Source organism: Equus caballus, chromosome 15 (assembly GCF_041296265.1).
Source record: "Equus caballus isolate H_3958 breed thoroughbred chromosome 15, TB-T2T, whole genome shotgun sequence".
In the NCBI taxonomy this organism is placed as follows: domain Eukaryota; kingdom Metazoa; phylum Chordata; class Mammalia; order Perissodactyla; family Equidae; genus Equus; species Equus caballus.
In genome coordinates this window covers 23516954-23532751 of record NC_091698.1, presented here as the reverse complement: position 1 = coordinate 23532751, position 15798 = coordinate 23516954, and the positions used below count along the sequence as shown (strand labels likewise).

Here is a 15798-nt window from a genome sequence, read left to right as displayed (position 1 = left end):
AAGGTTAAATAACTTGCCCAAGGCTATAACCTAATTAACTGAGTCCAGGCTTAGTGCTGCTAAAAAGTATCATACTGTACACTATCTGTCTGTCTGTCTGTCCACCCACCTGTCTGTCCATCCATCCCCATAGTGTCTACGCAACAGGACGAGGCTTGAAGACAACAGATGACAGAGAGCAAAGTGAGGCACACACCCTAGGCGCCTTGCACCCTCACGCATTGAGCTAAAATTTGGTTTTAAACCTCCCCAAAGCCCTTAACTTAAAACATGCATAGTGAGGTAGAGAGAGCAGGAAGTGTGAGGGGATTTCTTGTGGCAAGACCACCCCATGCCTGTGAACGGTGTGTGGGACAGGGTGTGGTCCAGTCACCTTGGGCCCAGCAGAAGGGGGCTCACAGACTCACTCGGAGCTTATCGTGAGGCCCCTGCAGTTAGTGTCTGGCTGTGGCCTAGGACTCTTGGTGGATGAGAGGCGGGCTGGCCAGTGGCCTTGGCGAACAAGAGGAGGAAAGTGGCTTCTGCCCTCACACACCCACAGTCTGTTCAGGACAAAATGACTAAGTAGTTTCCATGGCCAGCAGTGGCTACCTGTGAGAAAGAGCTGATGTGTGGGAGAGCCCAGACTCTGCCAGCAAGGACTCCAGGATGGGCAGTCAGGCTTTGGAAAGAGGCATCAGCCACAGCGAGGGATGCATACTAGAATATTCCCAAGGGCTACTCCAAAGAAGCCACCAAAGGGACCGAGAGACAAGAGTCAGCTTGGCTCCCAAAGTTTGAAGACGTGCAGGAGGAACTTTCCAGCCACTGTTACCTCCATCCTCACCCAGAGGGGTCAAAGCAACACCTAGCGAGGTGGGGGCAGGAGGGAGAGGGAGAGAAAGAGGGAGCCCCCCACACCAGTTCTCTGCTGGCGAGAAACCATAGTGGAGGAGATGGGGAAAAGATTCCACTTTAAACCCAGTTCAGAGTTTTGATATTACATGGGACTGGACATTTCAAGCATCAGACTGATGCTGTTGAGTAAATTAGAGTGACAACAGGGCTTCGTATCACCGAAGGATTTCTAGACAGGCCAGGCTGCCTGCTCAAATGCTCATTCAGGAGAGAAAGAATCACCCATGGGCAGGTCCAAAGGGACGTGGGAAACAAAGACGAAGTGACTGTGTGATTACTCCCCTGGCTCCTGCTGGTCACACGTGTGTGCATGTGTGTGCGAGAATGCAAATGAATTCCACACAGGTGTCTATATCTCCGGACAGTGAGGCTATAGCCAGTATTTATTTTCTTCTCTTTATACACTTTTCTCTAATTCCCACATTTTCTATAAAGGGAATATATTACTTTTGCAATCAGAGAAACATCAGCAACTGTTACTTTAAAAAAGGAAGTCAGTGGTGCGGAAACTCCCTAACCCGTGTAAGCTGTCACTTGCACCAGGAATGAGCATCACCCACCACATGCCCAGGACTGCCACAAAGAGCAAGAAACAGTCCAACATCTGCACAGGAACTTGGTGTGGGATCTGGAGTCAATCCATTCCCAGGGGAGGAGGGAGGAAATGAGAATTGGGTATTTTGTTGTTTCTCTTGTAAACATGCTTTGGGATCATATCCTTTTCCCCTTCCTCTCCCTTCTGCATTTGGTCACAAATTCGGCAGCACAGGCTCCCTTCCCAAGATCAGCGTCACTGAACTGGCCCGTCCTTCAGGCGAATTCCCAACGCGAACTGAAGCGGTACTTTAGCGTCCTGGGGAATGCATTCTAAGGGAAGGATCAAGATAAAAATGCTAAATAAAAGTCCATTTCACACACTGGAGTCTCTTCTTAACTTTTTCTTTGGAACACTCTGCAGTGGAACCTCCCTAGGGGTGAAACAACTTACAAGGAAATCTAAAAAAGATTTTGGAAAAGAGTCTGATTTCTTAGAAAAGGAAGCAGGGGTCATACAGAGGCAGAACACGTCAAGCTAAAGTGACCCCACTTCCATCTGATGAGGCTGCCAGGCAGGTAGATAAGGACAATGCTGTGGCGGCAGGATAGCCAGAACCCAGCAAAGCCTTTGAGGAAGTGGCCTAATATGCCAAGTGATGAAATGGCCAAGTGTGGGCTGAGTGATAAGATAGCCCGGGATTCCTGGCTGGTTGGAAGACCTTACTCAGAGACACCTCGTGAGCTCCAGGGCGTGCCTGATGCCTTGTATGTGCCCATCTTGCTTGTGACTTATTGAATGAAAAGATAAGAGATCACACTTTTGAAGCATGTGAGCTTCACCGGGTTGAGAAGACTGGATGACCTGCCTAAGATTCAAGGAGACAGTGATAGATAGACTGCAACTCAAGACTAAGAGGCTGAACTACAAGAGGAGGAAGGGAGTAGCCACTGTCAGGTTCAAATCGTACCTGCATAACGGCGAGAATCTGATAACCGCGACAAAAATATTTTGTATTCACATGGAGTATTTCATAGTTTACAAAGCAGTTTTGGGAGGCTTAACTTGATTTTGATTCATGTGAAAAAAAGGGTTATTTTTGTTGGCCACAAGTTTAAAATGAAACCAACAGAATGACATGGAAGGATGAAAGCCAACCGTAGCCAAAACTACAGAAAGTAACAGCCCCTGTGCCCTGAGTACTCCTGAGGTGGTGGGCTGTCCCTTTGGGACCCCCTACCTTTCGAGAGGAACATCAATCAGTTGAAGTCATAATGAAACAGCTGGGCAGGAAGGTATACATTTGGGAGCCAGGAGTATTCAGAGTGGAGAAGGCGAGACAGGGAGATGTAAACAATTATTTTAAATATTTGAGCAGGTGACATATTAGAAGCTTCTACTACATATTTTATAATTACCAAAAGTGCACAACTTCCACCAACAGCCATAAGTTTCAGGGATGAAGATTTTGGCTAGAGGAATGGATCTAAAAACATCAGTGTTTTGGAAACAACATTGGAATCCACAGACTTGCTGGTGGGGAGGAAACGTGGAGCAACCACTTTGGAAACCAGTTTGGCCCCATCCCCAGATATCAGTCACATGCTTCGCAGCCCACAAGCTCATTCCTGGACACGCCCCCAAGAGCACATCTTCACGTGCACAGCAGGAGACACGTGCACACGAAAGTTCACCACAGCAGGAAGTGGAAACGCCCCAAATGCTTATCAATGGGAGAGTGGGTGAGTAAACTGTGAAATATCACGCAAGAATCAAATGAATTTAGATGATCGTAATATAGTGTTAAGTGGAAAAAGTCCCCAAAGAAGACAATAACATGATATCTTTTTGTAAAGTAAGCCACAAAAATAAAAAATATGCTTTTTTGAAATACATATATGAAATAAGTCAGAGAAAACCAAATACTCTATCATCTCAGTTATACGTGGGAACTAAAATAAAGAAAACAAAAGAACAAAAAACCCCAAACTCACAGAGAAGAGATTGGTGGTTGCGAGAGGTGGAGGGCAGGCAAAATGGGTGAAGGTGATCAAAAGATTAAAAAAAAAGAAAAGAAAAGGAAAGAAATACATACAAATACATGGACTAAAACCCTTTTTAAAAAGGCAAGAAAATGATGAACAGTTGACAGTTCCCACGAGGGAGGACAGCAGGGAGGGGACGTGGGGGAACTGGCAATGTGGTTCATTTGGGGTGGTGGGTTCACAGCTATTTATCACATTGTTAAAAAAGAACTAAATAAGCAGACGGAATCAGGCCACACCCAGATCAACGATGAGAGTGTGTCACGAACCAACTCAATTCTGTCTACCTGAAGACCACTGGAAAAGAGGGAGAAGGAAGGGAAGGAACGCAGCAAGGGAGAGAAGGAGGAGGGGATTGAATTGGCAGCATCGTGGCCTGGTGAGCAAGCCCCTTGTCACCCACATCATTTCAGCCCAAGCCAGGCGGCGGCCCAGAGCGGTATGGGGTATGGTTGTGCAGGCTGTGAGCTGCACCAAGGCCCCTGACGAGGAGTCGAGTGGGTTTTCATCAGCCTGTGCTCTGCTTGCCAAGCCACAGATCCTGGGGTGGGCCTGTGTTTGCCCAGAGGACGAGCAGCTTCCTCCTCACAGAAACATGCTGCCCCCACCCAGCTCTAAGCTCCTCGGCTGTCTGCCCGGAGTGGGCATTTTGTGCTCCTAGAAAGCTCCCAGCCAGGGGTGCTTTCAAGGGATCTTGCACTGGGTGTGGAGTTGGACCAGTGACCTCAACGGTCTCTTTGAACTCAAGGATCTTTTTGAGGGAATAGCAAGTAGAAAGAGGTCTGACCCACAATTCAGGAGACTGGATTTGCCACCACGCACGCATGGCAACGAGCTGTGGGATCCTTGACCTTAATCACCCTTCGTTTGTTTTCTTAACTCCTATGTTACCGCCTCAGCTAATGGCTGTGACACAGGACAAAGCATTAAAGATGCTAACTGTTTCCTCTCCACCCACACATCCTTTCTCTGCGCCTCTCTTGCCGGCAGACTGTGACAGTGTCGGGCAGTGGGGCAAAGGCCAGGTACAGCCTCACGGGAAGCCCCACATGAGCAGCCATATTGGGACATCGGGAAGCCGTGGAGGAAGCCGGCTTCTGGGAAGGGGCGTGGAGCAGGCCAGTGGAGGGAAGCGGAGCCCAGTCGTTTAAGGATACATCGGACGGAGAGAGAGGAGAAGGCTGGTGACTTAGAATCCAGTCGCAGGCTGTCTGAGATGGGACCCACCAGCCACACATGGCTATTGAGCACCTCAAATGTGGCTAGTCAGGATTGAGATGGGCTACACGTGCAAAATACACACCGGATTTTGGAGATTTAGCATGAAGAAAAGAATGAAAAAATAACTCACTGATTTTTAAAGATTGATTCTTGATGATTTAATATTGAAATGATAATATTTTGAATATTCTGGATTAAACTTAAAAATCATAAAAAACTAGTTTCACCTTTTGAAAACTTTAAAAGTGAGCATATTAGAATATTTAAAATTATATCTATGGCTGCTGTTACACTTCTACTAGGCAGCCCTGGACTAGATTCTATAAGGCCCCGTCAAACTTCCTGCAATTGGATTAGATGAGCTATCCCTTTTCCTTTAAAAAATTCCCCTTTTAACCTCTTTTGAGTGGCTGGCTGTCTATTCCCGAAAACCAGATGGAAAAGTGCCTTGAAAATAAATTCAATGCACTATATGATTGAAAGTTATTATTATTGTTACTTTAATAACAATTAAGTCCCTTGATTCTATTAATTCTTTCCATCAACAAATCCTATTGCCTCTGTCTTCCAAATATACCTAGAATTTAACCCCTTCTCACCACATCCCCTGTTATACCCCTGTCCACCTCCTGCACGCCTGGGCTCCGCTCACCTCCCTGATTTGACCTCCTAGTCAAATCTCTGATCTCCTTCTTCTAGCCATTGCAGCCTCCATGCTGCTTGGGCTTCCTCCTGCCTCAGGGCCTTTGCACTGGCTCTTTCTGCACTGCTCTTTGCTTATATATCACATACTCACTGCCTCATCTCTTGGAGTCTGGACTCAACTGTTACTCCTCAGGAAGGCCTTCCTTAAAATTACAACTCTTCCCCTAACCTAAGACACACACACTCAGAGCCCTGATGTCCTTCTGCTCTATATTTCCCCTTAGCATTTATATCATCTAATACACTATATATTTCATCTCATTTATCTGTCTCTCTCGACTCTAACATAAGTCCAATAAGGGCGGGAATTTGTCTGTCTTGTTCGTTGTTGCATCCCCAGCATCTCAAACAGTGCCTGGCACACAGCCGCTGCTCAGTGAACATCTGCTGACTGTGGAGGGTCTCAGAGAGACTGTCCGTGTGCTAACGTTGCTGTATATTGCATGGTCTAAGCAGAGATTCCAACAGGGCTCTTAACCTTCAGAGAAAACCTTTAAGAGCCAGAGTGCCCTGAGCACAACCACGTTGTGGGAAACCTCAGTCGTCTGACACGACAAGGTGGCTCTTCGAGCTTATACGGTGCTGAGCTTCATCCTTTCTGTGCGGGCAGTCACGGCGCAGCACACCTGGCTGAGTACTTGGAGTATCTGCAGCTGCCCCAGTTGCATTCTCTTGGGTGTCACCCCATTCTTTACCTTTCCTGGCCCCTCTGGATGAAGTGTGGACAAAGTGCAGAATGGCCTTTCGATGGAGATGAAGAAGTGTGCTAACCATCTGGTTGGCTTCCTCAGCGTGAAGCCAATTATACCCACTGAGAACCTACTAGGCCCAAATAAATTCTAACCTTTTCTCCTCAATTACCTTGCACACTCTTTTTTTGCTCAGTGAACACCGTATTTTCGTTTTCACAACCTACCTTCCCAAACGTGGCGGGTTTGACTTGGTTCTGAGCACTTTGCCCACAGGTCTCCATGTAAATCTCATACATGAGGCAGCGAGGCACACTGTACCCTTTGCAGATACAGAAATTGTCAACCAACCTGGGGGAGAGGAAGACAAGGAAGAGGAAATTGGCATCTGTTTTACTAGAGCAGGACATTTGGGTAAGGATCAATGGTCAGACACAAGGGTGGGACCCAATTAAGTGACATATGTTTAATTTATTGAATGCAAAGGTTCACCAGTCAGCATCAATAATGTAACTTTTGTTCTCAGCCCAGGGCCGAGTATATTGATTGTGGGCCTTTAGATGATTGACATGTTGGGATGTTTTGCTTTTGCTTTTGCTTTTGGCTTTGGTGTGTAGGCGTGTTAAAAAGAAGCCCAAATTATTGGGCTCAGCAGATATTATTTCATGTACCTTTACAAAGGTTTCAGCCCAGTTCTTTATAACTAAAAAGTGGGGAAGTATTTACTCACTAAGACACAAGACAATACCCCCTCGCAGAGTTTTTCACCCCTGCAGGTGACTGCTGGAGCCAGCATAGCTTTCCAGTCACCCTGTGCCTGTGACCCAGAGCATGCGTGACCAGTTCTTCCCAACTCCTTTATTTCCTGTGGGGTACAGAGCTAAGGGGCCCAACTGCCCCAATGTTCCCGGGCCCTGGGGCAGGTGGGGATCCCCTAGCAAGGAACGAGTGGCTCTGCCTGTGGCTCACAGCTCACAGCTGGTCTCAAGGGGACAGCCAGGTGCCTGTTTCAGCAAGAGGTGTGTGAGTGTGTGGGGGCAAGTAGTGAGAGCGATGAGGGTCAGAACGTGTGGTCTATAGTGACATGCAATCACAACCTTCTCTTTCGTGGTGGGGGATGGACTGTCAGACTGCTCCTCATTCTTTTAAAGAAATACATAAGGCAAGCCAGCATAATCTTTAATCATAGAAGAATTTTTTACCAGAGAATTTACCAACAATATACCTTCTCCTTTCTTATTGATAATACACAGTTTATTTTCTGGGATGAGGCACGCTGAGGCCTAAATTTACTTTCCTTGAGAGCTGAACACCACGGTCAACAACTGTTCACCCCATTGGCTTCTAGAAGCAGGAAAAATCAACATATGGAGTTGGGGGGTGACTCTCGGCCCTGGATTGGTTTCCTAAGGTAACAAACTACCGCAGGCCAGTGGCTTAAACAACAGAGATTTATTCTCTCACAGTTCTGGAAGCCGAACGTCCAAACTGAAGGTGTTGGCAGGGTGGGTCCCTCCAGAAGCTCTGAGGAAGAGTCTACTCTAGCTTCTCTCCCGGCTTCCGGTGATGGCCGGAAGCCTTCGACATTCCTGGCTTGTGGATGCATCACTCCAACAGCTGCCTCGTCTTCACTCGGCCTTCTCTCTGAGCGTCCTCTCTCCTCTTCTTGTAAGGACACCAGCAAGTGGATTTAGGGCCCACCCTAATCCAGTGTGATCCCATCTTAACTGATGACATCTGGAAAGACCCTATTTCCAAGTAAGGTCACATTCTGAGATCCTAGATGGACCCGCATTTTGAAGGGACACTATTCAATCCAGTACAGGCCCACGGAAGGGATTTTCTGAGCATCAACCACAATGTCACTGTGGGGACCTGACACTTCAGACACCTCACAGTGGTTTAAACACAGCTCCTGTGCGACCGGTCACTGGGCTCCAGGTTGACTACAGGGTAACGTCCATGGAGGGGAAGAGGAGATTCACACATCAAGGTGAGAACTGTGCTTCTCTTGTTAAGATGCCACCTGTTGATATATGAAAACCTATACCTGAAGTGTCACAGAAAAGTGTCGGCTAAGCTTGGGGAGCTGCAGCAAACGTGACAGACCCTCAGTTCAAACACACGTTTGTATGTTCATCTCTATTACCGATTCGGTCTCCTTCAGAAAGAAATGTACAAAATACACCTTAAAATGAACTCTAGTTTAAATTTTTGTAAATTGTTCTTCCTTGTCACAGAAATTCATTTGCTTGAGGTCTCTGTGAACTGTTGTCCTCCTATTTCAAAATGACACTGCTGAGTCTGACTCTTATCCGGGTGGACATGTAAGGCCAAATAACATTATCAATAAGAATAACAATAAAGGTCTGTGATAAGAGGTTGTTCTCTGCCACACGCATAAGGTAAGGGCTGCGTCTGGTTTGAGCCCTGTGCGGCTGCTTGGTGACTTTGTTGCTTTGGTCCTGGCTTCTCTAGGAGATTTGCCCCCTTCCCGACCAGGTGCCCTTGATTGTTTCCCCAAAGTTCCCAGCCAGATCTCAGAGGCTGGCCTGTGGCAGGCGGTCAGCGTCCACTCACTGCACAGATGCAGAGCTGGAGAGCGGGCTGTCGTTCGTCCTGCAGGAGCGTCTCTGTTCAGAGTCATGCCTTTACTTCAGCGCAAACAGTAGCTGCTTCAGCATTTCGTCTCCACACGCGTAGGAAATTATGATCACGACCATTAACAAGGGCTTTGCACCTCACAGATTTAAATTCTGGCTCTGAGATGCCTCAAGGAGTTTTTGTGACTAGAAAGTGAGTACTTGATGTGCCTAGAACACTGGCTGCACATGGAAACTCTTATTGTTACCGTTTTACATCCACCACCAAATCCTAAATGGAAGCAGGGAAAACGTCCATGCTGGCTGACTAGCAGCACAGAAGCACCCAAGTATCTGAGTACCAAGTACCTGAGCTTGACTTACAACTACATGTGTGTCCAAGGAGAGGTTGAATGGGGAACGTGCAGGGAGCAGTGCTGGGCAGACCTCCTGCAGGTGACACCAGTCAAAGGTTTTACACGGTGCCAACAAAATGTCCTTTGGTGATACACGATTACAAAGCCTGTCTGAGTTTGGAGTGGATCAGATCACTAAATTCCTTGCTTAGCTGAATAATAACAGTATTTTCCAGGCCTCACTATCAGACAAAGGCGATTGCTAAGATCTTGAGAACATTCACGATGTTCTCATTTCAAGTGGCGGACAATCTGAAAATTGCCAGCTTCAGAGCACACACACCTGGTCCTTCAGTTCCCACATTTTCTGAGTGCTCCTTTTTGTCGTAAAGAAAAATGGAATGAACCCCTGCACAATGGGAATTATAGTACCTTTGATTCAGCCTGATCAAAAGCTACTATGAATTCTATACCTTTCAGAATAAATTGGCATTTTATGAATTTCCAAAGAGTCTGCAGAAATTTGAAAAAGTCATATCGATAGGCGAGAGATAGCCAGGCTCGGCATGCAGAGGGATTACACGATGCTTAGGGTTTCGCCTGAGGTCTGAAGCCTGGGGTTCCACCCAGTCAGACGTGTTGAGCCTGCACCCCTCAGCAGGGGAAGTCAGACCGCTGCTCTTCATCCCTTTGTGCTTCCAGAGGTCTGACCACTTCTCTCGCCATTTTTGCAGCCCTTCCGATCCGTGAAGCAGAAACCTTCTATTACAGCTGCTCCTTAAGACAGTGTAGCTTCCTGCAGGACCTTCTTTTTCCTTGGAGGATTTTATCATATGCTGATGACAATGGCCCTGAAGTCTCTAAGAAACATTGGGGACCAATCAAGTGACTAATCAGAAAGTCAAACAATGAACCAATGCGAAAAAGGAGTGCTTCTCCCATGAGACAACCACCAGCGCCCTCCCTGGTCTTTCACTCGAAGCCTGTGGAAACTGGCACGCAGTACCCTCTGCCCCTCTTCCAGGAAGCTGGTCTCCTTGGGCATCTTCTAAATTCCTCCAGGACGCCAAGGCTGTGGATTACAAACTGAGGGGCTCTGTTGTGGTTTTTAAAAAAATTATTTATTTTTAAAGTTGTGGTAAAAAATCTATATATATTTTAAAATACACAGTTCAGAGGCATTAAGTGCATTCACATTGCTGTGCAAGCATCACCACCATCCATGCAGAGGACTTTTCCTCTTGCAAAACTGAAGCTCTGTTCCCATTGAGCACAAACTCTCTATGCCCCTCCCCCACCCCCTGGCAACCACCATTCTACTTTCTGCCTCTATGAATGTGACTACTCTAGGAACTTCATGTAAGTGGAATCATAACAGTATTTGTCCTTTTGTAACTGGCTTATTCATTTAGCATAATGTTTTCAAGCTTCGTCTGTGTGTAGTATGTATCAAAATTTCATTCCTTTTTAAGGGTGAATAATATTCTATTACGTGTATAGATCACATTTTATTTATCCATCTACCTGTTGATGAACACTTGGGTTGCTCTCACTTTTCGGCTATTGTACATGATGCTACTATGAACATTGGTGTACAAATATGTGTTCAAGGCCCTGACTTCAATTCTTTTGGGTAGATACCCAGAAATGAAATTCCTGGATCATACAGAATTTTTTTGCTGAGGAAGATTTGCCCTGAGCTAATATCTGTTGCCAATCTTCCTCTTTTTGTTATGTGAGTCACCGTGACAGCATGGCCACTGACAGAGGAGTGGTGTAAGTCTGCGCCCAGGAACTGAACTGGGCCACCAAAGCGGAGCATGCCCAACTTAACCACTAGGCCACCGGGGCTGGCCCTGGTAAATCTACTTCTAAGTTTTCAAGGAACCGTCATAATGTTTTCCACAGTGACTGTACCATTTTACATTCCCACCAACAGTGCACAAGAGTTCCAATTTCTCTACATCCTCAACACCACCTGTTATTTTCTATTTCTGTTTGTTTAATAATGGCCATCCCAATGGGTATGAACTGGTTGGAGCTGTGGTTTTAACACCAATGTTCAAACCACCAGTGCCAATGATCTGTTCAACATCCCGCTCCGTAGACTGAACACTTCCCACAGGAAATGATGCCCCTTCTCACCCTCCATTGCCCCTCTGCCCCAAACTTGAAGAGCATGACCCCTGCAGGTCAGTGATCTGTAGGGGCAGGAATTCCTGGCGTGGGACTTCATTTTGTTGGGCTCACTGTTAAAATGGTCTACACCATCCTAAGTGATTGAGGGCACTTGCATTTTGTGCAGCCTACATTCTGTCAGTTCACAAACAACCTTAGGAGGATGTCCAGGTATTTTTTTGAATCTCTAATCATTCTTTCAAGTCTCTGCAGCATAATGCAAACCCCAGAAACTCTCATTTACTAAATGGTGACCTGAAATAGTCGACAAAGGCATCCTCAGAGTCGTTTCTTCTACGAAGCCCATATGCTGCGGGGTCCAAGTTAGTCAAACGGCGCACTGCTGTGTAACACTCTGGAAAGACTGGGTGCTTTGATATTTATTCCTTTGATTTTTTCTCTTATGCAAGATAAAATATATCAAAAATTTTCTTGTGGGGGGGAGGGGTAATCATTTAGGCCTTTTTCGGTTGTAATCACAAACACACTCTTCATTTCTCTATCTCACTCACCTAACTTTTTTAGAAAGTCTTTCCTGAGAAATATTCCTTAAAATTAAAAAAAAAAAAGTCATCAGATATCTACCAGTTATTCACCTTATAAACTAAGGCTTTAGGACTGGTTTCAATTATTTTCCTATTTATGAAGAGCTACATACCCATGAGTTCATCAGTCCCAAGGGCTAAGGGTATTTTTCTTTCCAGTTTTTTCTGCCTCTATTTAAACAGCCAGAAGTGAATTTCACAAACAACATGGAATGCATTGTTAAAGCTAAAAATTGCTTTGCTTTAAGTTAGAAAACATCCTAGTCAGGATCTCACACTAAGAGAAAACATTTCCTCCCCGGGCCCACCCCCACGTGCTTTTAGATGTATCTGTAAGCGCCGTCCACTAACAAGCCCCCCGGGGGGGGGGGCAGCCTGGATTACTTCCCGCGGGAAGTGTGGCCCACAGGGAAGCCCCCAGATGGAAAGTCCACAGCGGCCCATCGCCGACTCCCGACCCGGAGGCCTTTCCAGGCGGGTGTGTGTCCAGTCCTTTCCAGGTCTGTGTGTGTGTGTGTGTGTGTGTGTGTGTCCAGTCCGGTCCGCGGCTTGGGCGAGCCAGCATGAAAAGGCGCTGGTCCTGGGTGTGAGCGGCTTCCTTTTAGACCTTTTATCCGGGCCCCGGGGCGCAGGCGGTGGCTCCTCGCACTTGGCATTGGCCCGAGGTCCCGGGGGCGGCCGCGGAGGGAGCGACTCTTGCCCCTTGCCTTGCCCCACGTCTTCCATCCTACAAGCCCGGAGCGCCCCCAGCCCCGACCTCGAAACCCGGCCCCGGTGGGCAGGCGCCCGGCCGCTCACCACTGGATGATGCCGCCGTGCAGGCCCCGGCCGCCGGCGCCGCCCGATGGGGAGGCCGGCGCGCCCTCAGCCGTGGCGCAACCCCGGGCCGCCGCGCCCAGGCGGGAAGCGGGCGGCGCTGCACCCGTCCGGCCGCCACCGCTCCGCTGTGTTTACTTTAGAGCGGGGCGCGCGGCGGCGCGGGGGCGCGGGGGGCGCGGGGCCGACCTCGCCAGCCCCGAGCCCCGGAGTGCGCGCGGGGGGCGCGCGGCGCCGGAGCCGAGCCCGCCAGCCTGGAGCCCCCGGGGCGGGGGGGCTGAGGATGCTCGAGCCACGCCTGCACCCTGCTGTGAGGCTGGGGGTCGGGGAAGGAACCGCCTCCCCCTGGATCAAAAGATCCAAAGACAGAAATACACATGGCTCTCTTCCCACCTTTCCACCAATCAAACAAACAAAAAGCAACGTATATATTTCAAATCAGTTCACAGTGTTTTATTAGCAGTGGTCTTCAACCCGGACTGCATTTTGGAATTGCTTGGGCAGCTCTCAAAAATGTTGACCCCCAAACGCCGCCCCCAGAGGTTCTGGTGTAATCGGTCTGGGGGGTCGCCTGGGCAAACCAGTCTTTAGGAGCTTCCCGGAGTTTAGTGATGCTAATGTGCACCTGGGGCTGAGAGCCGCTGATCCTGCGCTTTTTGACCGGCGGCATCAGGAATTTGAGGGAGCCAAGCCCAGGTGACTCCAGTGGCAGCATGGGTTGAGGACTGCTGCTCTAGAGTGATCCCCTAATCTGCAGCCTGGCCCTGGCAGTCCTTGCCGTCGAGAGCCATTTCTGTCAGTGTCTCCGCTGTGTGACTTGAGCTGCTCGCTCTCTCCCAACCCCTCTTCTCTCACGGGAATGGTGTGGTTGTTGTAACTGTTAAGTGAGCTGATAAATGTAGGGTGTGTGGCCTGAGTAAGAGCTGAGTCAGGACTTAAAATTCCCTCATGAGGATTTCTTCATCTAGATGAAAAACACATTTCACAACTCAACAATGAAACAGCCCAATTGAAAAATGGGCAAAGGACTTGAATGTCTTCTTCAAAAGAAGATATACAAATGACCAATAAGCACATGAGAAGATGCTAAACATGATTAGTAGTTAGGGAAATAAAAATCGAAACCACAATGAGATACCACTCCACACTCACTGGGTTGCTATTTTGAAAAAAAAAGAAAGAAAAACAAGAAAATAAGTGTTGGTGAGGATGTAAAGAAACTAGAAACTTGCTCATTACTGGTGGGAACATAAAATGATGCAGCTACTATAGAAAACAGGAGGTTCTCAAAAAATTGAAAATAGAATTACCATATGATCCATCACTTCCACTTCTGGGTATGTACCCAAAAGAAAGGAAAACAGGGACTTGAGCAGATATTTGTAATTTGTACCCCCATATTCACAGCAGCATTATTCTTAATAGCCTAAAGGTGGAAGCAACCCAAGTGTCCATCAATGGGTGAACAGATAAACAAAATGTGGTGTATACACCCAATAGAATATTATTCAACCTTGAAAAGGAATGAAATTCTGATCTATGCTGCACATGGATGAACCTTGAAAACATTATACTAAGTGAAATAAGCAAGATACAAAAGGATGACTCCACTTGTGTGAGGACCTGGGATAGTCAAACTCACAGAGACAGAAAGAACAGTGTTTGGCAGGCCTTGTGGGGAGGAGAGAATGGGGAGCTGTTGTTTAATGGGTGCAGAGTTTCAGTTTGGGATGATGAAGAAGATTAATACCCAATAGTGTTACCACCCAAGGGAAGGGGGGTGTCTGCCCACTGCAAGACATGCCAATAGTTGAGAGGCAAGGTGGTGGGAGAGAAGGGACTTTATTACAGCTTGCTAGCAAGGGGGAGGATGGCCAACTAATGTCCGAAAGAACCGTCTCACAGAACAAAGACTACAGGCCAGTTACATAGGGGGCTGGTCTCCGGGTGGGGGCATCCATCTGATCTCCAGGTGAGGCAGACATCTGGTCTAAGTTCCTGATAGTCTTTTGTTTTACTGGATGTGCATCAGAGACCGGAGTAATGCCCTATACCCAGATCTTTCAGTTGTCATTGATGATGTCTATCAGCATAGACTCTGCCTGGGGGTCATCACATTCCTGAAGAACTCACAAGAACAAAGTTGTCAATTTATTGCAGCTGAGAGCAGCCATAAACTCTACAGAGCATGTCTGGGTTAGTCAATCAGAGGTCATTAAAAGTTACAATATGGTTTCTTTTCTACAATATGGCTTCCCTTAGGTCAACTTTGTGTTGAGCCAGTATGAACTTTTGCATCACAATATAAATGTACTTGATGCAGTGAGTCGTACACTTAAAAATGGTTACAATGGTAAATTTTGTGTTATATATATTTCACCACAATTAAAAAAAAATTTGCGTCAAAAAAAAAAAAAAAAGAAAAGAAGAAAACCACTAGGAAGCTGGACAGAGATCATTGAACAAACAGCGTTGACGGCCTTGCGCGTAGCAGCACCGGGACATAGTTGTCGGGGCATACCAGAGGTCTCCAGGGCTGGTGCTGTCCCTCCAGTGGGGACATCGTCGTCAGGGCATCAGGGACAAGGCTCCAAGCGCAGTTCCAGAGGAGAGATCGCAGGAGATTCACTGAAGAGCCTGAGCCTTGAAGTTGGACCTGGTCGCAGCAGCCAACCCTGATGGCGTCTGGTTCTCCTCTGTGAGCTGTGCTAGGGAGCAGCCTGGTCCTGAAGCTTGGGGAGGGTTTTCAGGGGAGAGTAGGGGCGGGGCACGCGGGTACATGAGAAGGACTTAGAATCAACAAGTGATGGGGGCCACCATTTGCCCTCTTTATCTTCCCAGCTGAATTTCCTTGTTCAGGGCTAGCTGCTTTAAAAAGCCATCCAGTGGGGGACAGTTAACGCTACATCAGCCCCTCTCAGGCCAGAATCCAAGGGAAGCGGCATCTGGAGAGACTCCATGACCTGGCAAAGATGGGAGGCCAATGTGTGGGTAAGAAACAGGTTGGCAGCAGCTGGGTTCAGGCAGTACCAGGAGACTGCTGAATGGGGAAAGCTGAATGGCAGCTGTGATGGAGGATTAGCAGGGGGAGACAACAAGGTGAAAGGATCTAGAAGGTTCTCCAAGGCAGCTCTCTTGAGGTCAGCCCTTCTCTGGTTGTTTCTAGAAGAGGTGGTAGGTCCCTTAGGACCTTGGGCAGGAGCCTGGGAGGCTCCTTCATCGGCTTTGC

At 47.6% G+C, this 15798-nt stretch overlaps 1 protein-coding gene across 1 annotated transcript in view; it reads right to left on the bottom strand.

Annotated features, from left to right (window-relative positions):
* RFX8 (regulatory factor X8) overlaps nucleotides 1–12732 on the bottom strand; it is a 57083-nt gene extending 44351 nt beyond the window's left edge. The window contains exons 1-2 of the mRNA XM_023618536.2: nucleotides 12552–12732; nucleotides 6320–6443 (exon numbers count right to left, since the gene is read on the bottom strand). Of these exons, the coding sequence (XP_023474304.2) occupies nucleotides 6320–6391 (72 nt within the window). The 5' untranslated portion in view covers nucleotides 6392–6443; nucleotides 12552–12732. The remainder of the gene's footprint in view (nucleotides 1–6319; nucleotides 6444–12551) is intronic.
* Nucleotides 12733–15798: the final 3066 nt, after the last annotated feature.